This window comes from Cyanistes caeruleus, chromosome Z (genome assembly GCF_971803275.1).
Source record: "Cyanistes caeruleus chromosome Z, bCyaCae1.hap1.1, whole genome shotgun sequence".
In the NCBI taxonomy this organism is placed as follows: Eukaryota; Metazoa; Chordata; class Aves; order Passeriformes; family Paridae; genus Cyanistes; species Cyanistes caeruleus.
In genome coordinates this window covers 21,853,540-21,878,342 of record NC_141732.1, presented here as the reverse complement: position 1 = coordinate 21,878,342, position 24,803 = coordinate 21,853,540, and the positions used below count along the sequence as shown (strand labels likewise).

The 24,803-nt window shown below is 54.6% G+C and overlaps 2 protein-coding genes across 11 annotated transcripts; both read right to left on the bottom strand.

The window, feature by feature from the left end:
- Positions 1 to 20: 20 nt before the first annotated feature.
- Positions 21 to 8,577, bottom strand: LOC147648205 (uncharacterized). 5 transcript variants are annotated; one of them, XM_086868467.1, is made up of 20 exons: positions 8,311 to 8,577; positions 7,882 to 7,953; positions 7,436 to 7,516; positions 7,162 to 7,239; positions 6,971 to 7,072; positions 6,413 to 6,520; positions 6,056 to 6,127; positions 5,896 to 5,967; positions 5,713 to 5,811; positions 5,173 to 5,292; positions 4,781 to 4,852; positions 4,621 to 4,698; positions 4,432 to 4,533; positions 3,872 to 3,979; positions 3,147 to 3,218; positions 2,691 to 2,762; positions 2,417 to 2,494; positions 1,730 to 1,843; positions 978 to 1,137; positions 21 to 447 (listed from the first exon to the last, which is right to left on the bottom strand). In XM_086868467.1, exons 1-20 carry the CDS (start codon positions 8,405 to 8,407, stop codon positions 288 to 290), a joined length of 1,917 nt encoding a protein of 638 aa, XP_086724593.1. In that variant the 5' UTR covers positions 8,408 to 8,577; the 3' UTR covers positions 21 to 287. The 5 variants fall into 5 exon arrangements, with proteins under 5 accessions (XP_086724593.1, XP_086724594.1, XP_086724595.1 ...); XM_086868468.1 differs by having other exon boundaries at positions 4,432 to 4,521; XM_086868469.1 differs by having other exon boundaries at positions 7,490 to 7,516.
- A 2,703-nt stretch (positions 8,578 to 11,280) lies between these two features.
- Positions 11,281 to 24,385, bottom strand: LOC111941845 (serine/threonine-protein kinase PAK 3-like). Of its 6 annotated transcripts, XM_086868455.1 has the most exons (11): positions 23,798 to 24,326; positions 22,764 to 23,354; positions 15,581 to 15,722; positions 15,117 to 15,180; positions 14,429 to 14,477; positions 14,006 to 14,118; positions 13,628 to 13,745; positions 12,799 to 12,898; positions 12,315 to 12,511; positions 12,086 to 12,222; positions 11,281 to 11,828 (listed from the first exon to the last, which is right to left on the bottom strand). In XM_086868455.1, exons 3-8 carry the CDS (start codon positions 15,588 to 15,590, stop codon positions 12,863 to 12,865), a joined length of 390 nt encoding a protein of 129 aa, XP_086724581.1. In that variant the 5' UTR covers positions 15,591 to 15,722; positions 22,764 to 23,354; positions 23,798 to 24,326; the 3' UTR covers positions 11,281 to 11,828; positions 12,086 to 12,222; positions 12,315 to 12,511; positions 12,799 to 12,862. The 6 variants fall into 6 exon arrangements, with proteins under 6 accessions (XP_086724581.1, XP_086724580.1, XP_086724582.1 ...); XM_086868454.1 differs by having other exon boundaries at positions 15,581 to 17,213; positions 23,111 to 24,312; XM_086868456.1 differs by lacking the exon at positions 12,799 to 12,898 and adding an exon at positions 16,696 to 17,213 and having other exon boundaries at positions 23,111 to 24,279.
- Between the last annotated feature and the right edge of the window lie 418 nt (positions 24,386 to 24,803).

The window sequence follows — 24,803 nt, the reverse complement described above, 5'->3', positions numbered from 1 at the left end:
GTACCACGCGGACACTGGGGTAACAGCTCCATCTCTTTATTGGAACAAATGAAGGGGCCATCACCTACACTGGCAGATGGCCTCACCTTCAGTGCTGGTTAGAGGGAAGGGCCAGGGGGCTCAGGGGCAGAGGAAGGGCCATGTAGGTCTCAGCTGGGGCTGGAGGGTGCTGGGCTGGTCCTGGGCTCTCTACAAAAACTAAGGAATGGGCTAGGCCGGGATAGAGGAAGATCAAAAGTGGGACTGAAGGCATCTTGGGGATACCCATGGGGACAAGATCTACAGGGTTATAGGAAGATGCCTTCATCTCTGCAATGGCTGCTCCAGGGTCCTCTTCTCAGAGCTCTTGAGAGAGCTGCCCAGGCCCTCATTACTGAAGAGGAGCTGCTCAAGCTGCCCGGGTGTGTAGTGCAGCCACTGTCCTTCAGCTGCTTTCCAGAAGTGCTCCTGTGGATAGAGGAGGCGGCTGAGGCCCCCAGCTGCCACTGGCACACAGGGACCCTCCTGCCCAGCAGGGCCCAGAGCTGCCAAGGCTCCCCAGCATGGCTGCAGCTGCTGGCACACCTCGGCCCAGCTGGACAGCTGCCCCTCAAGGCCCCGACAGGCAGGGGATGGCTCTGGGCAGGGTCCCTGGCCAGGAGCGGACCCCAGAGTGTGTCTGCCTTTCAAGGCCAATCTCTTCCCCTCTCTTCTTCCTCCCTACCTCGCTTTGCCTCTGCCTGCTGCTCCTAGGGCTGCTCTTGGCCAGGTGGCCTCAGTGGCAGCCAGCTCTGGCTGCAGCCCGAGTGGGCTCCCCAGAACAAGGCCCCACAGTTAAGAGACCAATGAAAGCCCTGGGCAGCAGCAGAACTCTCAGCAGAGTTCTTTGGACAGCCACTGAGTACCCACAAGTCCACAGCAGCCTCACTGAGAATGTTTCCTGTCTACAATTGACTTGCAAAGGAGCTGTTTAAGCGAAAGATGAACAAAACACTCACCGTTTTCTCTTGCAGACATAGCAGATTCCAAAGCAGCACAAGAAGATAAGCTCCATAGCAAGCAGGCCTACTGTTATCCCTAGCCAACAGCGTGTTCCTTGACAGAAACCCCTTTCAATGCCCTTTTGGGAATCAGGAACGCGTGTTGTGCCGCTTGCATCTGTGGAAGCAATGGGCAGTGTGAGCCTGTGCCGTGCTCCGCTGCTGAGCATGGTGGGTATGGCCCGGCCGTTCTCTGTTTCTCCCAGAGCTGAGGCCTGCAGGCACCTTGCTGCCCCTTGGCACAGGCTGTGCCACCTGACAAAGCCCAGAAGGCCGGGAGCAGAGCCCAGGGGGCAGCGCAGCTGCTTGGCCAGTGGCTCCTTCCAGGGACTCAGGCCAAAGCCATCCCTGAGCAGCCACTGCCACCCCGGCTCTCCCTGCTCCGTGACAGCTCCCTGAGCGCAAGGGGACAGAGCCAGGCCCTGCCAGGAGCCAGGGCAGGCCCTGCCCAGTTGGCAGCAGGGCTCCCACTCAGGGCTGCTCCTGTGCCTTGGGCCTCTGGGCACTCAGGGCCAGCTCTGGGAGCAGTGGTAGCAGGAGGGATGTTGGTGAACGAGTCCCATTTCCCAGGGGCTGGGAAAGAGCTCCAGAGGCCTCAGAGCTGAGGTGCCTCAAGCTTTGGTTGTTGCTGGGCTGTGTAAGTGCCGGCCCTGGGGGGAGAGCTGCTGCCACACAGCCCCGCCGAGGGCTGAGCCCAACACAGCAGTTACCTCCTGTGTCTGGGCCTGTGCCTGGCATCGCCTTCTTTCCTGCAGTAGAGGCTGCCAACGAGCCACTGCTTCCTCTGGGAAGTGCCTTCTTGTACTTAGCCTTTTGGTCCACCACTTGAGAAAGAAGAGGGATATCAAGATCAGGTGGAAACATTCTCCGTTGGAGAGGTAGCATCTTCAACAGGTAATGCTTGTCAAATTCACATTTGAAGATCAGGAAAATGCCCATGGTGTTGGGGCTGGACCAGAGTACACCCTCGTCCAAACAGCTGCCCCTCCTGATCTGCCCAGAGACCAGGAAATTGCAGGGGTTTCAGGGTGTGCGTGGCCTGAGATGCACCTTGGGCTCCCTGTCAGCTGATGCTAATGCATGAAAGCAGCAGTGGGGCTGTGAGGCTGCCATGGATCCCTTCCTGCTGTGCTGGGCATGGCGTGTCCAGATGTGCAGAGAAAGCCTCCGGCTGCTGAGTGTCAGGAGGGGGTTGAGGGACATGGACCCAACTTGTCCTCCCTGCACTTCTTTCTATATATGTATCAGGAGATGATTTGATGCTAGAGACTTTTTAGTTCCAGTATCTTGGGTCTTTCTTTTTGGGGCACCTTAACAGAAAGTATTTCAATTTTCCAGGAATGGATCCCACAATACCAGTCCTCAGCCTGTGGGGTCAGCAGGGACACACCACTTACCCCTGCGATGGGAGTCAGGCTTGGGTGCAGCAACCAACCCAGGAGCTGGGAAAGACCTCCCTGCAGACACACCTGTAACTGAACAGCCACAGAAGCTTCTCTCATCTCTGCTGAGCTGCACGGGCAGCACTGAGCTGCAGGAGTGGGGAGGGGATTGTGCAGGCTGAGGGCACACACGTGCACAGCTCTGCCCTGGTGCCTGCAGCGATGCCGCCCTGGCCAAGCTTTGGGCTCTGAGCTGGCAGCTCTCCCTGGGGGATATGCCTTGTCCTACCCTCACCACCTCCCAGAGCCTCAGTCCTGGGTGTGGGTCGAGAAGCTGCATCACCTTCACCAAGAGGCTTTCCTGCAACGACAGGACGGACAGAACAGCTCTCGTGGCTCTGTAGGAGATCCTCAGGATCCCTGGGATTGCCAAAGGAGTTGTGCAAGGCACAGCCCTGGGACACAGCCCTGGGCCTGGCCCCTTCCCTCTCTGCTCTTCTCCGTGGCTGCACAGAGCACATGGAAGGAGACTCTGCCATTGCACATGGGAAGATTGACAGTTAAATGCTCCTTCCTCTCACTGACAGGGATCCTGTGGCATCACTCAGGGCTCAAGAAGGGAGTGGGGTAAGCTTTCCAGGATCCATCACCCCTGAGATTATGTTAAGGGGAATGACACATGGCTGAGCTCTTGCCACCTTGCCACCGATTATTCTCTAGGTAAAAAGGGGAATTGAGAACTTGCCTCCAACATCCTCCAAGAATTTCAAGCCATCTTCCACCAGGGCTTCCAGATAATCCATGTCACTATCCCAATCTACAACGAAGCGCATATGAGAACCATTTTCAGTGCACTCTGGCATCCCCTTCTGCCTTAGGGAGCTGGGTACTGCAAGGGGGTCGGGTAAGGCCGTGGGAGCCAGATGTCAGTGGACACGGCCAAAGCTGCAGAGGGGCCTGGGGAGCTGTGGGCTGGCTCCTGGTCACTCTCCACCCTCTTTCCATGCCCTGTGCAACATGCCTGGAGGGGAAAGTGGGGCAGCCCAGGGCTCCTGGGAGCTCTCTCCGCTCCCACAGAGGAAACCCTCCCTAAAACCCTGGGGAAAACAGCAGTAGGCAGTGCCACAAATATTCCTTCCTTGTTCCATCCCTGCTGCCCTCCCTCTGCTGGGACAGCTCCTGCAGCCCAAAGGGCAAGAGCCAGGAACTCTCAGGATGCAGTGGAGCCTTGCCCTCCCCCTCTGCCCATTCCCCACCATGGGCACCCCTTTGCAGCCACTGCCAGCTTATGGGATGTGTCTCCCACGGAGGGACCCCAGCAGGACTGCCCAGTAGCCGGGTGTCCTGAGCCTGCTGGGGATAATTCCTCTGGGCTGTGCCGGTCTTGTCTGGGCTGTGCCTGCACTGCCAGGCATCAGTGATGGCAGCTGAAGCCTCAGCAGGGCTCAGGCCCAGAGGCACAGCAATTACCTCCTATGACTGTGCCAGGCATGGCCTCCCTTCCTGCAGCAGAGGCTGCTAATGAGCCACTGCTTCCTCCGGGAAACGCCGCCTTCAGCACAGCCTCTTCATCCACTTCTGCAGAAAGGAAGAGGCAGAGCTGAATCAGATGGAAACATTTCCCATTGGGCTGGTGGCATCTTACAGAGGCAATGCTTGTCAAAGGCATGGTTAAGGATCAGGAAAATGTCCAGGCTCTTGGGACTGGGCCAAAGCACTTCCTCCTCAAAACAGCAGCAGCTCCTGATCTCCCCAGAGATTAGGAAATTGCAGGGGATCTCAGGGTGTGCATAGCCTGTGGTGCACTTGGGGCTGCCTGTCAGCTGATGCCAAATGCCTTCCTGCAGAGACCAGGGAGAAGCTGCAGCCAGGCCAGGCTGGGAAACAGCCCTGCAGGCCGTGAAAGCAGCAGCGGGGCTGCGAGGCTGCCATGGATCCCTTCCCGCTGTGCTGGGCATGGCGTGTCCAGATGTGCAGAGAAAGCCCCCGGCTGCTGAGTGAGAGGTGGAGGCTGAGGGACATGGACTCACCTTGTGCTCCCTGCTGCATTTCCTTCAGCATGTGCCACATGACTTCAAATGGCTCCAGGGATTTCTTGTCTGATGTGTGTTTGGTCTTTCCTGTTGGAGAAACTTAACAGAAAATATTTCAACTTCCCAGGAATGGATCTGAGAAAAACAGTGCTCAGGCTGTGGGGTCAGCAGGGACACCCTACTCACCTCTGCCTTGGGAGCCTGGCTTGTGTGCAGCATCCAGCCCAGGAGCTGGAGAAGTCTTCTCTGCAGACACACCTGCAACTAAAGAGCCACAGAAGCTTCTGTCACCTGGTTCCTGCCAGGTTGTCAATGATTATTCCTCCATGGAACACTGAGAATGTACCTGCAGGCGTCCCAGAAGGCTTCAAAACTTCATACTGCCAGGCTAATGGAGGAGCCTTCCGAGCAAGCTCATCTAGAAATAAACCAAGATGAGAATCATTCCCATTGAGTGCCAGGGCTGGCTGTAGCCCTGGGCTCATGGCAGGGTGCCCACTCGGGGCTGCTCCTGTGCCTTGGGCCTCTGGGTGCTCAGGGCCAGCTCTGGGAGCAGCTGCAGATGGAAGCACGATGGTGCTCAAGTGCCATCTCTCAGGGGCTGGGAACGAGCGCCAGAGGCCTCAGAGATGAGGTGCCTCCAGCTTTGGCTGTTTCCAGGCCGTGCAAGGACCAGCCCTGGGGGGAGAGCTGCTGCCACACAGCCCCACCGAGGGCTGAGCCCAGCACAGCAGTTACCTCCTGTGTCTAGGCCTGTACTCGTGTGTGGCATCACATTCCTTCTGGCATCAGAGGCTGCTGATGAGCGACCACTTCCTCCAGGAAATGCTGCCTTCCACAGAACCTCTAGGTCCATGTCTTGGGAAAGAAGAGAGACAGCTAGCTCGTAAGGAGCTGTTCCCCATTTGAGTGGTGGCATCTTCAGGAGGCAGTATTTGTCAATGACAGGGACCAGGGAAATGCCCAGGTTATTTGGGCTGGGTCAGGCCCCTCCCTCTTCCAAACAGCTGCCCCTTCCAATCTGCTCAGAGACTGGGAAATTTCAGGGGATCTCAGGGTGTGCATGGCCTGTGGTGCACTTGGGGCTGGCTCCCTGTCAGCTGATGCCAAATGCCTTCCTGCAGAGGCTGGGGAGAAGCTGCAGCCACGCCAGGCTGGCAAACAGCCTTGCACGGCATGAAAGCAGCAGTGGACCGTGCCGAGCATGGCGTGTCCACATGTGCAGACAAAGCTCCCAGCTGCTGAGTCTCAGGAGGAGGCTGAGGGACATGAACCCACCAGGCCCTTTCTGCAATTCTTCCACTCTTTGTTTCCAGATGTCCTTTGACTGCAGGGATTCCTTCTCTCCTGTACGTTTGTCCTTCTCTCTCGGAAGACCTCAAGAGAAAATATTTCCATTTCCCAGTGGATCCCACAAAACCAGTGCTCTGCCTGTGGGCTCAGCAGGGAGACGCTACTCACCCCTGCGATGGAAGTGGGGCTTCTGCACACCAATCAGCAAAGGAGCTGGGAAAGTCCTCTCTGCAGACACCCCTGTAATTCAACAGCCACAGAAGCCTCTGTCACCTGGTTCCTGCCAGGTTGCCAATGATTTTTCCTCCATGGGACACTGAGAACATACCTGTAGGAGGCGCAGAGGGCTTCAAAACTTTATGCAGCCAAGCTAATGGAGAAGCCTTCCCAGGAACATTATCTGGAAGGGAGCACAGATGAGAACCTTTTCCAGGGTGTGCTGGCATCCCCTTCTGCCTTAGGGAACTGGGCACTGCAAGGGGGTCAGGTAAGGCTGTGGGAGCCAGGTGTCAGTGGACAAGGCCAAAGCTGCAGAGGGGCCAGGGGAGCTGTGAGCTGGCTCGTGGTCACTCTCAACACCCTTTCCATGCTCTGTGCAACATCCCTGAAGGGCAGACACTGCCCAAGCAGCAGCGATGGCAGCTGAAACCTTAGGAGAGCTCAGGCCCAGAGGCACAGCAATTACCTTGTGTGACTGTGCCTGGCATGGCCTCTCTTCCTGCAGCAGAGTCTGGCACAGAATCACTGATTCCTTCAGAAAATGTTTCCTGCTGCACAGGCTCTCGTTTCATTTCTGGAGAATGGAAGAGAGACAGCTGGATCAGATGGAGCTCTTCCTCCTTGCAGGTGTGCCATCTTCAGGAGGCAATATTTGTGAAAGTCTAAGGAACAGCCAACAGGCAGGATTTCAGGACTGTCGCAGGTTGGTCGCTTCTCCAAACAGCCCCTGGACCTGATCTACCTGGAGACAGGGAAATTGCAGGGGATCTCAGGGTGTGCATGGCCTGTGGTGCACTTGGGGCTGGCTCCCTGTCAGCTGATGCCAAATGCCTTCCTGCAGAGGCTGGGGAGAAGCTGCAGCCTGGCCAGGCTGGGAAACAGCCCTGCAGGCCGTGAAAGCAGCAGCGGGGCTGCGAGGCTGCCATGGATCCCTTCCCGCTGTGCTGGGCATGGCGTGTCCAGATGTGCAGAGAAAGCCCCCGGCTGCTGAGTGTCAGGAGGAGGCTGAGGGACATGGACTCACCTTGTGCTCCCTGCTGAATTTCCTTCAGCATTTGCCGTAGGAGTTCAGATCGTTTCAGGGATTTCTTGTCTGCTGTATTTTGGATCTTCTCTCTCGAAGGACCTTAGAAAAGAAAGTATTTCAATTTTCCAGGAATGGATCCCACAATACCAGTCCTCAGCCTGTGGGGTCAGCAGGGACACACCACTTACCTCCGAGGTGGGAGTCAGGCTTGGGTTCAGCAACCAACCCAGGAGCTGGGAAAGACCTCCCTGCAGACACACCTGTAACTGAATAGCCACAGAAGCTTCTCTCATCTCTGCTGATCTGCACGGGCAGCACTGAGCTGCAGGAGTGGTGAGGGGATCGCGCAGGCCGAGGGCACACACGTGCACAGCTCTGTCCTGGTGCCTGCAGCGATGCCGCCCTGGCCAAGCTTTGGGCTCTGAGCTGGCAGCTCTCCCTGGGGGATATGCCTTGTCCTACCCTCACCACCTCCCAGAGCCTCAGTCCTGGGTGTGAGTCGAGAGGCTGCATCACCTTCACCAAGGGTCTCTCCTGCAATGACTGGAAGGAAAGAACAGCTCTCGTGGCTCTGTAGGAGATCCTCAGGTTCCCTGGGACTGCCAAAGGAGCTGTGCAAAGCACGGCCCTGGGATACAACCCTGGGCCTGGCCCCTTCCCTCTCTGCTCTTCTCCGTGGCTGCACAGAGCACACGGAAGGAGACTCTGCCATTGCACATGGGAAGATTGACAGCTAAATGCTCCTTCCTCTCACTGACAGTGATCCTGTGGGATCACTCAGGGCTCCAGTGGGGCAAGGTTTCCAGAACCCATCACCCCTGAGATTATGTTAAGGAAATGGCACATGGCTGAGCTCTTGCCACCTTGACATTGATTATTCTGGCAGGAAAGATGTATTGAGAACTTGCCTCCAACATCCTCCAAGAATTTCAAGCCGTCATTCATCAAGACTTCCGGATAATCCATGTCATGATTCCCATCTAGAAGGGAGCGCAGATCAGAGCCATGTCCATGGTGCACTGGGATCCTCTTGTGCTTCAGGAAATTGGGTACTACAAGGGGTTTGGGGAAGGCTGTGGCAGCCAGATGTCAATGGACATGGCCAAAGCTGCAGGGGAGCCTGGGCAGCTCTGGGCTGGCTCTGGTCACTCTCCACCCTCTTTGCAGGCCAGGTGCAACATCCCTGGAGGGGTGGCTCGAACAGCCCAGGGCCCCTGGGGACTCTCTCCCTCCCACAGCAAAAACCCTCCCTTAAGCTCTGGGGAAAACTATCCCCAACGCTTCTCAGGGAGAAGGCAGCACTGTCCTAGGAAAGAGAAGCCAGGCCTTGGGCTCACCTGCTCTCTGTGCTTGCCAGGGAGCAGCCTGGGCAGCCCTGTCAGGCAGGGCCACTGCCAGGAGGAGCAGGAGGAAGAGGCGCAGAGGAAAGGCCATGGTGCCTTGCCCTCTGCCAGTCCTCCAACTCTTGCTGCCACCAACGTCCTCAAACCGCTGTCCAAGTGTCAGCACCGCTGCCACCGCCGCTGCTGCCGCCGTAGCCGCTGCCGCCGTAGCCGCTGCCGCCGTAGCCGCTGCCGCCGCAACAGTTGCAGTCAAGGACTGACTGCTCCGTCCTTGTGGTGCTGTGCAACCACAGGGCTGTGGGACTTCTGTGACCTCAGAGCCTGCCGTGACCTCAACCTGTGTGACCTCAGAGCCTGCCGTGACCTCATGGCCTTGGCTGTACCCCCTGAGCGCACTCCCATCGGACTGCCCTGATTGTAAATCTTTTACTTCATCTATGAGCCTTTGCTAAACAAAACCTTAGTTTTGCCTGCTGACACTGCTGGTCAGGTGTCGCTAGAGGACACAAATTATAGAGCGAGGGTTCCAATCACACAGAGCAAGCAGAGGTTTTTCAGGAAGCAAAAAGCCTTTATTTTGGGGTTGTACCCCTGGGCCGCTGCAGCCCCGAGCCGGACTGCCCCAGGAGGGACCCCGGGAGGGACCCCGGGAGGCATCCCCTGCATGCCTCAGAAGAGACTCCAGCCCCACTGCGTGCAGCAGGAGGGACACAAAGCACCAGCAGGCTGATGGGAGCCCACAGCCCTCTCCACAACTGCACTAAGAACGCAAATCCCCCCTTCATGTACCTCAGGAGAGACCCCCATCAGCCTGCACACCTTGAGAAACATCCCAACCCCCCTGCACGCCTCACACAGGATTCCAGATCCCTTGCATGACTTACAGGGAACCCCAGTGCCCTCCATAACTTGGAGGGAACCTAAAATATCACTGTTTGTCCCACAAAGGACCACAGCCTCCTGTGAACTTTATAGGGCACTCCAAAGCCCTCACATGCCTTAGAGGGAAGCCCAGTCCAGCTACACTGAGTGTTTTCACCTGGAAATCCAGTGTAGTTGCAGCTGGGTTCTTGTGCCTCCAGTGCTGTTCATCAGCCCCATTGGGGCCCACAGCTACATGGCCTTTCCCTTCTGGCCCTTGCCCAGAGGAGCAGAGCCTGTGCAGCACCGTGTAGGATTGGTGATGGCCCACCAGTTAGGACCTATCAAGGGTGTGTTAATTAGGGAGAAACTTTGTTTTTCCTGCTGACATTGCTGGTAAGACTGCATCACTGGAGATGCTCTTGATGGTTCCCTCTTTTCCTGGGCATGCCAGTGGAGGAGGTCCAGGCCCAGGTGATGCCACTGAAGGAAATGTGCCCTCAGCTCATGGATGCTCAGCATGGGCTCCACCAGCCCTTGGGGCCCTGCCGCTGGTCATGGCAGCCCCAGCCTGGCTCCTGCCTGCCCACACTGGGGTCAGCCCCGGCTGCTCCTGGACATGGAGCTCAGGTATGGCTGGTGTTGTGTGGGCTTTGCTGGCAGTACCACGCAGACACTGGGGTAACAGCTCCATCTCTTTATTGGAACAGATGAAGGGGCCATCACCTACACTGGCAGATGGGCTCACCTTCAGTGCTGGTTAGAGGGAAGGGCCAGAGGCTCAGGGGCAGAGGAAGGGCCATGTAGGTCTCAGCTGGGGCTAGAGGGTGCTGGGCTGGTCCTGGGGTCTCTACAAAAACTAAGGAATGGGCTAGGCCGGGATAGAGGAAGATCAAAAGTGGGACTGAAGGCACCTTGGGGATACCCATGGGGACAAGATCTACAGGGTTATAGGAAGATGCCTTCATCTCTGCAATGGCTGCTCCAGGGTCCTCTTCTCAGGACCCTCTCTCTTCTCTTGAGAGAGCTGCCCAGGCCCTCATTACTGAAGAGGAGCTGTTCAAGCTGCCCGGGTGTGTAGTGCAGCCACTGTCCTTCAGCTGCTTTCCAGAAGTGCTCCTGTGGAGAGAGGAGGCGGCTGAGGCCCCCAGCTGCCACTGGCACACAGGGACCCTCCTGCCCAGCAGGGCCCAGAGCTGCCAAGGCTCCCCAGCATGGCTGGAGCTGCTGGCACACCTCGGCCCAGCTGGACAGCTGCCCCTCAAGGCCCCGACAGGCAGGGGATGGCTCTGGGCAGGGTCCCTGGCCAGGAGCGGACCCCAGAGTGTGTCTGCCTTTCAAGGCCAATCTCTTCCCCTCTCTTCTTCCTCCCTACCTCGCTTTGCCTCTGCCTGCTGCTCCTAGGGCTGCTCTTGGCCAGGTGGCCTCAGTGGCAGCCAGCTCTGGCTGCAGCCCGAGTGGGCTCCCCAGGACAAGGCCCCACAGTTAAGAGACCAATGAAAGCCCTGGGCAGCAGCAGAACTCTCAGCAGAGTTCTTTGGACAACCACTGAGTACCCACAAGTTCCTCTGCAAGGCCAGAGCAGAAGCTCAAGTGTGCTCTCTGTTGCGACTCCATTTTTTTTCCCATACCAAGGTAGCTCACATCAACCAGCTGCAGGGCTGTAGGGCTCAGGGAAGGAAGAAGGACACCTCAGCATGGAGAGGTGCGTGCAGGGCCCCAGACCCCCTTGAGTAGAGCGCTTTGGTGCCCCACAGGTTTACAGGAGGGAAGCCTTTGGAAGACGTGCCATTTCAGCCCTCGTTTCCTCTCTCCTGCCAAGTGATGGCCAGGAGCAGGGGACAAGCAGGGTCTGCTCCCTCCTCCTGCCCCGCCGTCAGCAGCAGCTGCTGGCCCTGGGGGACGCCAGGGCACGGGGGCAACATCTCTACAGGGCAGGTGGGCTGGGCTGGGACAGGGCCCCATGGTGAGGGGGAGAGCCTTGGGCTGCTGGCCAGCAGCGCAAAGCCACGAAGGCCACAGCCCGGCTGGAGCGCACAGCTCCAAAGGTGCCGTCGGTCTTAGGTGCGGCGTGGCAAGGAAAGGAACCTGCAAGGGCTCTGGAGGCTTTTGGGTTTTTATTGCCAGTCTTGCTGAAACCCAGGGCTGAAACAGAGCCTCTTCTGGCTACTTCATCATCTTCATCATTCTCTCCTCCAGGTAGCCTGTTCAGGCTGACAGCTCGTAGCACGTGCATGCTTCGGTTCTGCTGAGTTTTTGCTTTTGCTTTGATAGCTTCATTCTTACTATGACAATTCTCTCTATTCTCCTAAAAGGCTACTTCTAAGCTTCCCTACGACAACAATACTCTACCCTTAGCTATACATTAATGAAGATTGCTATGCTGTAGCATCCTAACTAAAAACGGCAAAGCTAAGAAAACAACAAAAGATGAAATTTTCCTCTGCGTGGCTCAGCTCCTCAGAAAGTCCAGGGGATGGCTGACTCTCTGCCTAAACACCATCCATCCCCTTTGCACTCCTCGGAGCTGGCGTGGCACAAAGGCTTCCTCAGGCGCAAGCCTCTCCTCTCCAGTCTTCCTGCACTTGCTTGGCTGAGACGATGAGAGCAGCCAGGCTGGAGGCGGGCTGGCCTGAGGTCACAAACGGATGCTGCCCAGAGAAAAAACAAAAAAGAAAGGGAGCCTTACTTTCCAAGATCACAGATTCCTCTTCAGCCTCTGGCACTCCAGCAGGATTGCTGGGCTACCAGAAAGATGCACCAGGAGGACCCAGAGCACCCTCTGCCCCTGCACCTTCCTGTGCCGCTCACCTGGCTCACCCAGGCCCACGTGGCCTACAGTCCCCTTCATCCCTTCATGCGGCTGTCCTCAGCTCACAGGGCTTCTTGCCACTTCCCTTTTGCTTACCTGCAGGAGCTCCTGGGCAGACCAGCGCCTGTCTTCGTCTGCCTGCAGGCAGCAGCGCAGAAAGTCGCGCAGGAGAGCCGAGTGGTGCCTGGGGTTTTGCAGTTTTGGGGGCCCGTTCCTTTCGATCAGTCCAAAACCTATGAGAAAGGCAAGGGGACGCTCAAGCTGCTCCTTTCCTAGCCACAAAAACTCTCTCCACACAGAGCCCCCTTGGGAAGCTGCACCTTACCCTGAACTTGGGCTCCCTCTGGTAAGGAGCTTCCCCTTCCACCATCTCCAGCCCCGTGATCCCCAGGGATCAGATGTCCACTTTGGGGCCGTAGGCTTCTCCTCTCACGACTTCTGGCGCCATCCAGCTGGGAGTGCCGACGCTGGAGTCGCACCTGCTGCACTCAGGGCTTAGCCGAGCACAGAGACCAAAGTCAGCTGAGGAGAAAGACAAAGCCTGTCAAGGACAGCGACCGCTGGCAAACCAGCCACGAGCATTGCCCACTCCAAGCCTGACAAGGCCATGCTCAATCTTTGTCCTGGCTGGCAAAGCTGCGGTGCTCTGCGTCCACACGGCTGCAGCCGGGGAAATAAGAAACTTCACTTCAGAACCTCCCTCAGCATGCCTGCCCTGGCCAAGCAGCGCTTCTGGGCGACTGGCAGTCACCCCAAAAGCAGCCCCACAGCACATGCTGGCTACGCTGCGCCTGACCAGCCATACCCACCCAATTTGACCGATCCGTCCGTGCCCATAAGAATGTTGCCACTTTTGATGTCTCTGTGAATGACTCAGCGGGAATGAAGGAAATGCAGTCCTTGCAGGCACTGAGAGAGAAAGGAGGAAGGCAAGGGGAAATGTTCAGGCCACCCGATTTCATGCCACAAGAAAGGAAAGGGCTCGAGGAGATTGACACCTTTCTCGGGGAATTTGTGAGCGCAGCATCATGCTGTCGGCAAGAGGAAGAGCTTGCTGCTTCAGCACCTTTAGAAGTGTTTTCCATCTTTTGAAGCAAAGGCATCTGAGCTTCAGAGAGCCCCTCCCGCCTTCGTTAGAAAGTGCGGGACCTTTGGCTGGCCAGCGGCATGGCAAAGATTTTATTGGCAGAGCTGCGGCAGCAGAGGAGGAAGCAGTACGATAGAGCTGTTGCAGAATCCAGTGCCATCTGCACTGCAGTGCTGTTCTTTGAAGCTCAGCACATCCCTTCAGCTAGAAATTCTGCCAGCAGCACGCTGCCTTGGAGCAGCAAGGGGTGCAGGACAGACAGACACGCTCCAGGCAAACACGGAGAGGCAGAGGTTCCAAGAGGAAACAAGTGAAAGCAAGCGAGGGAGCAAGCGCGAGCGTCAGAGGACAGACGCCATGTAGGAGTACGAGAGCCTGGGCAAGTGCGGGGACAACGGCAGGCAGTTCCCTTCAGATGCTCACTCTTCTCCTGGTGCCGTGACAGCAGCACCAAAACAAAGGAGTGAGCAAGAAACCTCTGCTCTTCTTCCCCACCCGCTGGCAAGGACCATCCTGTGCAGGCCAGGGCCGGCACAGGCGCCATCCCTCACCTCCCGACAGACAGCGCCTATCTGTTCTTCCTCCAGGTACGCTGCCCTGAGTACATCGAACAGCGTGCCTCTGTCCATGAATTCCATCACCAGCCAGAGATCCTCGTCGACCAGGTAGCTGCAAGAAGAAAAAGTACGGCATGGAGAGACAGCAACGGGTACAGCTCAGTCACCCGAGGGCCTGAGCCAGGCTTTTGCCACTGCTCTCCAAGCTACATATGCCGGAAGAGATTCTTGCACACCAAGTGAAACCTCCTCCCCTGTGCTGGACACAAGTAGAGAAAGCACAAGCAGCTCCGCTTTCTGCCGCTGACCAAAGGGGTTGGTCATTTCTGCCTTGCACTATCTGAAGGAACGCTGACATGCCAACGCCCCAACCTGTCTAAGTAGGTAACAATATTGGGATTCCTGTTGTCCCTCATGGCCAGGATTTCATTGACAGCCAGCTCCTCGGAATCCTCCTCTTGCAGCGTCATTTTCTTGATGGCCACCTAAAAGGACATAGAAGACTGTTCACTTGACAAGTCGCTCCTTGCAGCAGATCACAAGGAACACGGAGCCAGTGCTTGTGCGACCACGCAGCTGAGCTCTGCCAAACTGCCTTGTTACTAGACAGCAAAGCTTCAGAGAAGCACCAAAGCCTGTCCCAAATGCATTCTGCACGCTGAGCCCAGTCTGTGCTGCAGACGAGCAGCCTCTGCTGCAGAGATGGAGCGGCCGGCCAAAGCTCCAGCCACGGTCTCCAGCAGCAGGGGAAGCGCTCCGGAGCTGCAAAACCCGCGGGGGCTGCTGAATCTTTACCTGTTTCCCTGTGCTGGCATCCAGGGCTCTATAAACAGCTCCAAAGCCCCTAGAAAGAAAAGGGCAGCAGAAAAAGCTCTTTAATCCCTGGCACTGAAAGCAAGCCTAGGCAGGAGATCTCCCCAGGCTGTCTGCTGCACTCTTTCCAAAGAGCCTGGCTGCAGCGTCTCTTCAGCCAAGAGCACATCAGCCCAGCCACCCTTTGCCATGCAGGCTGTCCAAGAGAACACTCGGGTCCAACATGAAGACCAGGGGCTGCTGCAAATCTCCAAGGCACACGTGCACTTGCTTCTGAACCAAACACACAAAAAAGTGGGGCTCTTAAGCCTGTGTGTCTGGGTGGGTGCGTGGCTGGGTGTATAAAGTGGACAAGACTAACTTTGGAAACAATGTCTTTGAGAGCTGTTATCTGGCAGCTCTTGTTCAGCAAGGTGCTCTGGTGGCCCATAAAGCTTGCAGGGCCAGGAGATCCTCCAGCTCTTGCTCCTTGCCACAAGCAAGACACTGCCAGCACCAATTTGTCTTTGATGATGCCATCTGCTTGCTCTTGACTCAGCAGTCCTGAGAGGTGTCAAGAGGAAAAGCCAGAGGGGGACCATGTTTGGAGTTTGCCTGACTTGGCGCTGGATATGGCACCAGTGAAAGACGTGGCCCACGCTGCTGTACAAGGAGCAGACGTCCTGCTTACCCTCGTCCAAGTTCTTCAAGGGCTGTGTATTTCCTCCCTGGCTCACCCGGGCTCACAACGCTCCCTGAAAGACAGAAGCAGTGCAAGGCACTCACTCGCAAGCAGAGACGCCGCTTCCCAGACCATCCAAAATGCCACCACCCCTCTGCCAGTCGGCAGCTTGAGAGCTCCCTGGAGCCTAGCCACTCGCTAAGTGCCAGCCTTCTGCTCAAGCAGAAGCAATCTCTGCTTCTGTCTTTGCCGCAGAAGGCAGCCCAGGCAGAGGCAAGCCAATCCCAGCTGCCCTCAGAGGCAGCAGGAACGCACCGAGCACTCTCTCGCTGCCTGGATGAACAGCAGCAGGTTGTGCAGAGAGGCCTAAGGGCCTCTGAGACACGAGACCCGGGAGGAACTCGTGGCCCAGCCTGCACCAAGACGGATGGCTTGCACTCTGCTCTAGTCCCCCAGAAATACAGCAGACGTACTCAGCCTCATCAGCCTCTACTCCTCTCTCATCTTGGCCGGCTGGGCGAGGCTGCTGGACCCAGTTCCAGCAGCTGTGGGAGCACCGGCTGCCTCAGGCCCTGCTGCTCCAGCGGCACCTTGGATTTCAGAGCGTGTGTCCAGCTGCGACAAGAAAAGGTGGCCCGTCAGAAGGCTGGCTGGCAGGCCCAGATGCCCTGCAGAGCGCACGGCAAAAGCAAGGCCTCAGGCAGGCGCTGTCAGCCAGCGCCAGGCCTCTTCAGCTGGGGGGCTTTGGATGTCCCCTACTCCAAGGCAATGAGAAAAGGCCAAGGGCTGCTCTGGTACAGCAGGTCTTGGTGAGGTCCACGCTACATTTTATCAGCTCTTCTGCTAGACCGCTGCCACATGGTATTGACACAGTTGCAAAGAGCCAGAAGGAGGTGGGAGCAGGGTCCCAGAGCCTTGGTGCTTTGCTCCTCCTGCCTTCTCCTGGGCAATGAAATCAACCAGGAACTAGCGTGCAGATGTCTGACCTCTTGTCATCTGTTTCACTCATTTCCCCTCTGCATTTCAGGCTTTAGGGAGCAGCCCTTGGCAGCTGCCTTCCTGCCCTCCTGACACCCAGCCGGCCTTTACAGTGCGGAGCTGCGTTGGTGCGGATTCTCCTCACCACACTCTGCTCTGACCACATGCAATTGAAGCACAGCCTATGCTGTGCCTGAAGCTCCTTACACCGTGCAGAGGGCCGGCTCCCTGCAAGGGGCCAGGGCCTCCCAAGTATCCCTCAAGGCTGTCAAGTGTGTCTTTGGACCGCTCTGTCCGCTGACCAGCGGCAGCCTGCACTGACACCGGGCACCAAGGGGCTCACTTCTACACCGGCCATCGTTTCACGCTGCCCCTGCTCTGATCCTGAGAGACATGCTCGGGGCCTCTCAGCATCCCAGCCAAGTGCTGCTTAAAAGTCAAAGCTCAGAATCCATTAGGCAGGGGTCCCCGGCTTGGCTGGAGCAACACGAACGTCGTGGCAAGTCCACAGCCCCCAGCATCTTCAGCCATGAGCACCAAGGCCTGGGTGATGTGCCACTTGAAGCTTGGCCCTGCACCAAAGGCTGTGCCAACCGCTGGTGCCACTTACTGGCTGTTCTAGTTTAGGGCAAATCAGGAAGGAAAACTCCAAATGGGGATCTCCACAGGGAAATGCCTCTTCTCACTAACGGGTCCGGGAAAAGGAAAAAAAAATTCCGTGGAGAGAAGTGGAAAAAGCTGTTTATTTAACAGAAATTGAGTAATATTAAATAATAAAACCTCTTGCTGTTTGATGGGATGGTAAGTCTAGGAAGAAAAGTCTTTTTCATGGGGTGCAGCTCGTCTCACTCAGGTTCTTATCAGTCCCTCCGGCGCTGGAAAAGTGCCGAGGCCCAGGCCCCGGTGGGCCACAGGCGTGAGCTCCCGGGGTTTGGCTGGGTGTTCAGTCCAGAGCAGGCTTGCACAGATCCAAGAAAATTGAAAAAAACAAAGATCCAGGGAACTCCTCTGCCTCAGCTAGCTAAAACTAACTAAAAGCCAGAGAAAGCTCTGTTTTGCTGTCTGTCTGTGCTGCGGACAACACAGTCCAGGAGCGGGATGTGTGTGAGTGATGTTTTCCTTAACACACTGCGCACTTCTTCTTCCCCCTCTCTTGCTCTCAAAGCCAGTCTTAAAGGTGCAGAACTTAATATATAACATTGGGGATTGGGGATACCAGTATCATAAAGTCACCCCAGGACATTCCACCCCTTATCCCCATATCGTCAACTTATTATCAAAATTAATATATATATATATATATTAACCCTACAACACATACATTATATACAGACAAGGGCATTTATTCATAATCTTCACCCAACTATCAGATCTCCCTGAGGTACACATTGTGTTGTTCCATCTTTCCGCATTATCCACCATGTACAACCTGGTCCTTGAGCAAAAACAACTCCACTAATGGGTTTGTCTGTACTCGAAGTAGAATTGATCCAAACTGTCTTTCTTAACAAACCTCTGAGATGTACTGCTGGGACCTTGTCTCCGTCTACTTTATGCAGGGGCTTGGATTGGGCTGGGCTTGCTCGATTGGTGGAACCTCGGGTGTTAACTATCCAGGTGGCCTTTGCTAGATGCTGCTCTCAATTTTTGAAAGATCCTCCACCCAACGCTTTCAAGGTAGTCTTTAACAGTCCATTGTACCTCTCCACTTTTCCCGCAGCAGGTGCATGGTAAGGGATATGGTACACCCACTCAATGCCATGTTTTCTAGCCCAGCTATTTATAAGGTTATTCTTGAAATGAGTCTCATTGTCTGACTCAATCCTCTCAGGGGTACCATGCCTCCAAAGGACCTGCTTTTCAAGTCCCAGGATGGTGTTCCGGGCAGTGGCATGAGGCACAGGGTAGGTTTCCAACCATCCAGTGGTGGCTTCTACCATCGTGAGCACGTAGCGCTTGCCTTGGCGGGTTTGGGGCAGTGTGATGTAGTCAATCTGCCAGGCTTCCCCATATCTATATTTGGACCAACGCCCACAGTACCATAGCGGCTTCAACTGCTTGGCCTGCTTGATCGTGGCACACGTCTCACAGTCACGGATAACTTGGGAAATACTGTCCATGTTTAGGTCCACCCCTCGGTTTCGTGCCCACTTACAGGTGGCATTTCTACCCTGATGGCCTGAGGCGTCATGGGCCCATCGAGCTAGGAACAACTCTCCCTTGTGTTGCCAATCTAAGTCTATCTTTGACACCTCTATCTTTGCAGCCTGATCCACCTGCTCATTGTTTCGGTGTTCTTTATTAGCCCTACTCTTGGGGACATGGGCATCTACATGACGGACCCTCACAGATAGTTTCTCTACCCTGGTGGCGATGTCTTTCCACTCATCAGCAGCCCAGATTGGCTTTCTTCTGCGTTGCCAGTCGGCCCTTTTCCACCTTTCCAGCCATCCTCACAGAGCATTGTCTACCATCCATGAATCTGTGTAGTGGTAGAGCTTTGGCCACTTCTCTCTTTCAGCAATGTCCAGGGACAGTTGAACAGCTTTGAGTTCAGCAAGTTGGCTTTATCCACCTTCTCCTTCAGTGGCCTCTGCGACCTGTCGTGTGGGGCTCCATACGGCTGCTTTCCACTTCTGGTTCATCCCTACGATGCGACAGGAACCATCAGTAAACAGAGCATAGCGTGTTTCTTCTGCTGGCAGTTGGTTGTACGGTGGAGCTTCTTCAGCCCGTGTCACTTGTTCCTGCTCCTCTTCATCAGTGAGACCAAAGTTTTCACCTTCTGGCCAGTTTGTAATTATCTCCAAAATCCCAGGGCGATTTGGGTTTCTAATACGGGCGCGCTGCGTGATGAGGGCGATCCACTTGCTCCATGTAGCGTCGGTGGCGTGGTGGGTAGCAGGAACCTTTCCTTTAAACATCCACCCCAGCACTGGCAGTCGGGGTGCCAGGAGGAGTTGTGCTTCTGTGCCAATCACTTCTGAGGTGGCTTGAACTCCTTCATAGGCAGCTAAGATTTCCTTCTCCGTGGGAGTGTAGTTGGCTTCGGACCCTCTGTAGCTTTGGTTCCAGAATCTCAGTGGTCGGCCTCGAGTCTCTCCAGGCACTTTCTGCCAAAAGCTCCAGGACAGACCATGGCTCCTGGCTGCAGAGCAGAGCACGTTCTTCACATCTGGTCCTGTCCTGACTGGGCCAAGGGCTACTGCATGGGCGATCTCCTGTTTGATCTGAGTAAAGGCTTGTTGTTGTTCAGGGCCCCACTGGAAAGTGTTCTTTTTGCGGGTGACCAGGTAAAGAAGGCTCACAATCTGGCTGTACTCAGGAATGTGCATCTTCCAAAAACCTATGGCACTTAGGAAAGCTTGCGTTTCCTTCTTGCTGGTGGGTGGAGACATTGCAGTGATCTTATTGACGACCTCAGTGGGAATCTGAAGCCGTCTATCTTGCTACTTTACCCCCAGGAACTGAATTTCACGAGCTGGTCTCTTAACTTTGCTCTTCTTGATGGCAAAACCAGCTTTCAGGAGAACCTGGATGATTTTCTCTCCTTTCTCAAAGACCTCTTCAGCCGTCTTTCCCCAAACAATGATGTCATCAATGTACTGCAGATGTTCTGGAGCCTCACCCTTTTCCAGGGCAGCCTGGATCAGTCCATGGCAGATGGTGGGGCTGTGCTTCCACCCCTGGGGCAGTCGGTTCCAGGTGTACTGCACTCCCCTCCACGTGAAGGCAAACTGAGGCTTGCATTCTGCTGCCAGGGGAATGGAGAAAAATGCATTGGCAATGTCAATAGTGGCATACCACTTCGCTGCCTTGGACTCCAGCTCGTACTGGAGCTCCAACATATTCGGCACAGCAGCGCTCAGAGGTGGAGTCACTTCATTCAATGCACGATAGTCCACAGTCAATCTCCATTCTCTTTCAGATTTACGCACAGGCCAGATGGGGCTGTTGAAGGGTGAGTGAGTTTTGCTGACCACCCCTTGGCTCTCCAGTTCTCGGATCATCTTGTGGATGGGGATCACAGCATCTCGATTCTCGATTTGTCCTATACTGCCGGCGGTGCACCGTCGAGGTGGCAATTGGTACTCACTGTTCTTCCACCTTCAGGAGTCCTACTACAGATGGGTTCTCTGATAGTCCAGGCAAAGTGTTCAATTTCTTGATGCTCTCTGTCTCTATAGCTGCTATCCCAAACGCCCACCTAAGCCCCTTTGGGTCCTTAAAATACCCGCTTCGGAGGTAGTCTATGCCTAAAATGCATGGGGCCTCTGGGCCAGTCACAATGGGGTGCTTCTTCCACTCATTTCCAGTCAGGCTCACATCAGCTTCCACTAAAGTAAAGTCTTGTGATCCCCCTGTCACACTAGCAATAGAAACAGATTCTGCCCCTACATATTTTGATGGGATTAGGGTACACTGTGCACCAGTGTCAACTACGGCCTCATATTTTCGTGGTTCTGATGTGCCAGGCCAACGAATCTACACAGTCCAAAAGACACGGTTTTCCCTAGCCTCTACTTGGCTAGAGGCAGGGCCCCTCTAAGCTTGGTTATCATCATACTTGTCAGTTTGACTACAGGCTACTGGAGTGGCTTTCTTTTTGGTGGAGTATTCCCCCTGAGTCTTGCTGTTTTTCAGTTCAAGCATCCGTTTTGCCAGAGCAGCAGTAGATTTTCCATCCCATCTTTTCATGTTTTCTCTACAGTCACGTAGGAAAAACCACAGCTCAGCTCATAGCTTTTTCTCTCTATCTGGGTAACTTCTGCGTTGAGTACCAGGGCTCCTGGTCTGTACTGCTGAGACTGGAAGAAGGTCTTCTCTGAGTTTCTTGAAATTCTCCTCCATTTTGTCGTGGAAGTTTTGCATACGTGTTTCTATAGCTGCAATTTTTGTCTGTATGGGGCCATGCACGGTATCTGCATATGCTCGAAGCTTCTTCGCCATATCCAGCACAGTCTCTTCCCGGTCATCCTGCTTCATTGTTGCTAAAGCAGAAGCGTATTCTTGTGGCCCAAGTCGAACAAGTTTTCGCCACATCACAGATGTGCATGGCACCAAGTCTGGATTTCTAGTACCCAAGTCATCCACAAAGACAATCTCTACTATTGCCATTTCTCTCAAGCGCTGAATCCCTTGTTCTATGGTTTTCCAACGAGTTTGCTGTATATAGAGATCGTCTGCACACAGATATCTTTGTGCCACACTTCTTAGGACTCGTTCCTAGAGACTATAAGGGTCAGCCCCCCTCATCATCTCCTGGTTAATAACCGGATTGTGTGACAGGGATCCCAGATGCCTCGCTTCAGTGCCATCCAGAACTGTAGCCTCACATGCAGCATCCCACAGACGGACTAACCAACTAATTATAGATTCATCAGGTCATCGAGTGTAATCTTTTCTCAGGCCACGAAGGTCTTTCAGGGAGAAAGGTTCACCAGTGCCTTCTGATTTTGTGTCAGTTGCTGGTCTTGAGGGTCCTTCCCCCGCATCACCATTATCATCATCTACTGGCCGATCGGTTTTGGTTTTGAATTTCATGCCTCTCGTGGCAGGAGCAACAGACACTGGCTTAGGCTCACTGTCTGGTTTGGCTGCTGGCTTAGGCTCACTGTCTGGTTTAGCCTGAGTCACTGGGGTAGCTGCTGATTTATCTGCCTGCCCTACAGTATCTAGCACCGTGCGATAAGCATACGCTAGGGCCCAGCTTATTGCAATGAGATTTTTCTTTTTAGAATCATCACAGCAATTCTCTTCCAGATATTTCCCTACTTCATCTGGGTTCTGAATTTGTTTACGTGAAAATTCCCAGGCTGGGGAATCAGAAAATTCCTTCAGAGTTTGGCCAATTCTCTCTTATTCTCTACACCACTCAGGATTTCCCACACCTGAGTCTACTTCTGGGGCAGGGGTCTCGTTGGCTCTTCTGGATATCTCAGCCCTCATCCTAGAGAAGCTGCAGACTATATAGAGGAAGCTTAACAGCTGAACCAGCTGTACTACCAGGAAAGTGGTATCTTTAACACTCAGGGGAAACTGGATATTCTCAAAGAGGGACATAACAGATTCAAAGGAGAAGAAGGAAAGAAAAGGCTGAAGAGCCTCATCCCCTGGTCTTCCTCTAACAAACTGGGTGCAATTACCAATAAACTCCCAAAATGTGCTACTAGGACTGGGAGGCAGGGTCGGGCGAAGAAACCATAAGCCAAACATACCTGACAGAAACTTCAGTAGTTCTATAAACTTCCTATAAATCATTATCACCGAGCCCAGCACAATAACCATTCTAATCCGTGCCCCTCTACTGTGAAAGAGGGCAAAGACAGGTATTAAAACTTCAAAAACTTTTAGGGACCAGGTCCACATGAAGGCCTTCACCCCAAGAGACATTATGTATCCAAACAACATGACTACTGACTGCTTTATCTCAATACAGAATAAATACAACCAACAATCAGTACAGGTTTTTCCACTTTCTCTCGCCCCACGTTGGGCGCCAAAAACTGTATTTGTTCTAGTTTAGGGCAAATCAGGAAGGAAAACTCCAAATGGGGATCTCCACAGGGAAATGCCTCTTCTCACTAACGGGTCCGGGAAAAGGAAAAAAAATTCCGGGGAGAGAAGTGGAAAAAGCTGTTTATTTAACAGAAATTGAGTAATATTAAATAATAAAACCTCTTGCTGTTTGATGGGATGGTAAGTCTAGGAAGAAAAGTCTTCTTCATGTGGTGCAGCTCGGCTCGCTCAGGTTCTTATCAGTCCCTCCGGCGCTGGAAAAGTGCCGAGGCCCAGGCCCCGGTGGGCCACAGGCGTGAGCTCCCGGGGTTTGGCTGGGTGTTCAGTCCAGAGCAGGCTTGTACAGATCCAAGAAAATTGAAAAAAACAAAGGTCCAGGGAACTCTTCTGCCTCAGCTAGCTAAAATTAACTAAAAGCCAGAGAAAGCTCTGCTTTGCTGTCTGTCCGTGCTGCAGACACCACAGTCCAGGAGCGGGATGTGTGTGAGTGATGTTTTCCTTAACACACTGCGCACTTCTTCTTCCCCCTCTCTTGCTCTCAAAGCCAGTCTTAAAGGTGCAGAACTTAATATATAACATAAACCAGACGATTGGGGATACCAGTATCGTAAAGTCACCCCAGGACACTGGCTCTGCCTGTTTGGGCTGTGGAGGGACAGCAGCTGGGGGCTTGATGTGGTCTTGCTCCTCTTCAGCCTCTTCCTCACCAAGAGAGGGAGCCAGAGGAGGTGCCGACCCTGCCGTTGAGCCCTGCAGACAGACAGCAGTGAGACACACTGGCAGCAGCCAATCCTTCAGGAGCTGCTTGCTCTTGAGCTGCCTAAAGCACCTGGACTAAGGGGAAATGCTAGACTTTGATACAAGTGGCATTCTGAGCCATCAAAACCCTACTGAGATGGTTGAATTGGGTGTTCCTCCATCTTGCCGTGCATTTCATCTTCCATCCTGGCTAGAATCAGTGAGGCACCTTTTGGGCTGCCACCCTTGACTTTCCTCTCTTGAAAGGCTCTTCACCAGAAAATTAGGAAAGAGCCAGTGCTGCCTTTGCTCCTGCTGACACCAACAGGCAGCTGGGCTTTCCTTCAGCCTCCCTGCCTGCCACTCCCCACTCTACTGTAACAGGCCAAGCTCACAGCTCACTGCACAATTCTTACACGCCAGCAAGGTCAGAGGCTCCTTTGCCACTCACTCACCAAAGGACAGGCTTGTCTCCATGCGCGGGTGAAGTGACCTGCAGCCAGCAAGGGGAAAGGAAGCAGAGGCCCTCAGAGAAGCGCCTGTGCTGGCAACTCCCACAAGACAAGTCAGTCTCAACAGAGAGTATTTCCCTTTCCCAACATCCCTCCCATCGGGAGCAAGAGCTCTGTCCGTCCCACAGCAAGCAAGCAAGCGAACAACAAGGACACCGTGCTAGGCTCTGTCTACATTTGGGCCTCTTTTGCCAGGAGAGAAATAGAAACAGAGGCATGGAAATGCCAGCTGTTCTTTAACAGCCAGAGCTTCTGTTCTGCCCAGAAGCACAAGCAGCTTTTCACATCAATTGCATGCAGGGATTCCCACGCATTGGCTGAAGACACTAGCCCAGCCAAGCAGTCCCAAAGGGCCTCTTGGCTGTGGCAGCTCTCTGCTGGAGCAGCCCGGGAACAGCTCCTGGCAAGAGCGCAAGAGCTGCTCTGGAACAAGCGGGCCTTGCGCGCACCGGGACAATGCCGTGCTGACAGCACTGTGACGTGGCAGCGCTCCCTTGACCTCACCATAGCAGCCGCTCTGCCTTTGCTGCTGACGTTGTGCCCGGCAACCCAATCTTGTGTCCAGCCGACGCAAAAGAGGAGCCTGGGAAATTGCCCTCAGTCATAAAGCAGGCAAAGAAATCCTTACAGTGCGTGCTGCAGTGCTCCAGGCTTGCCAGGGGAGCTCAGCAAATGCACTCATCTGCAACGCCAAGGAAAAGCCTGGGAAGGAAGAAGGATGTCAAGAAAGCAAAGCAAACACCACTTCTGGGCCCCAAGGCTATGACTAAGAGCAAGTGTGCTTCTTCCGGCTGGCCTCTTGGTTGCTTCTCAAAAGCCTAATGTTTGCTCTGAGAATTAAACCTTCTGATCTTGTTTTCATAGTTTTTAGCCACTTCCTTAGGACAGTAACTATACACATAGATGTTTATACATTCCATTGCAGATATGTCTTTTAATAGATATTTCT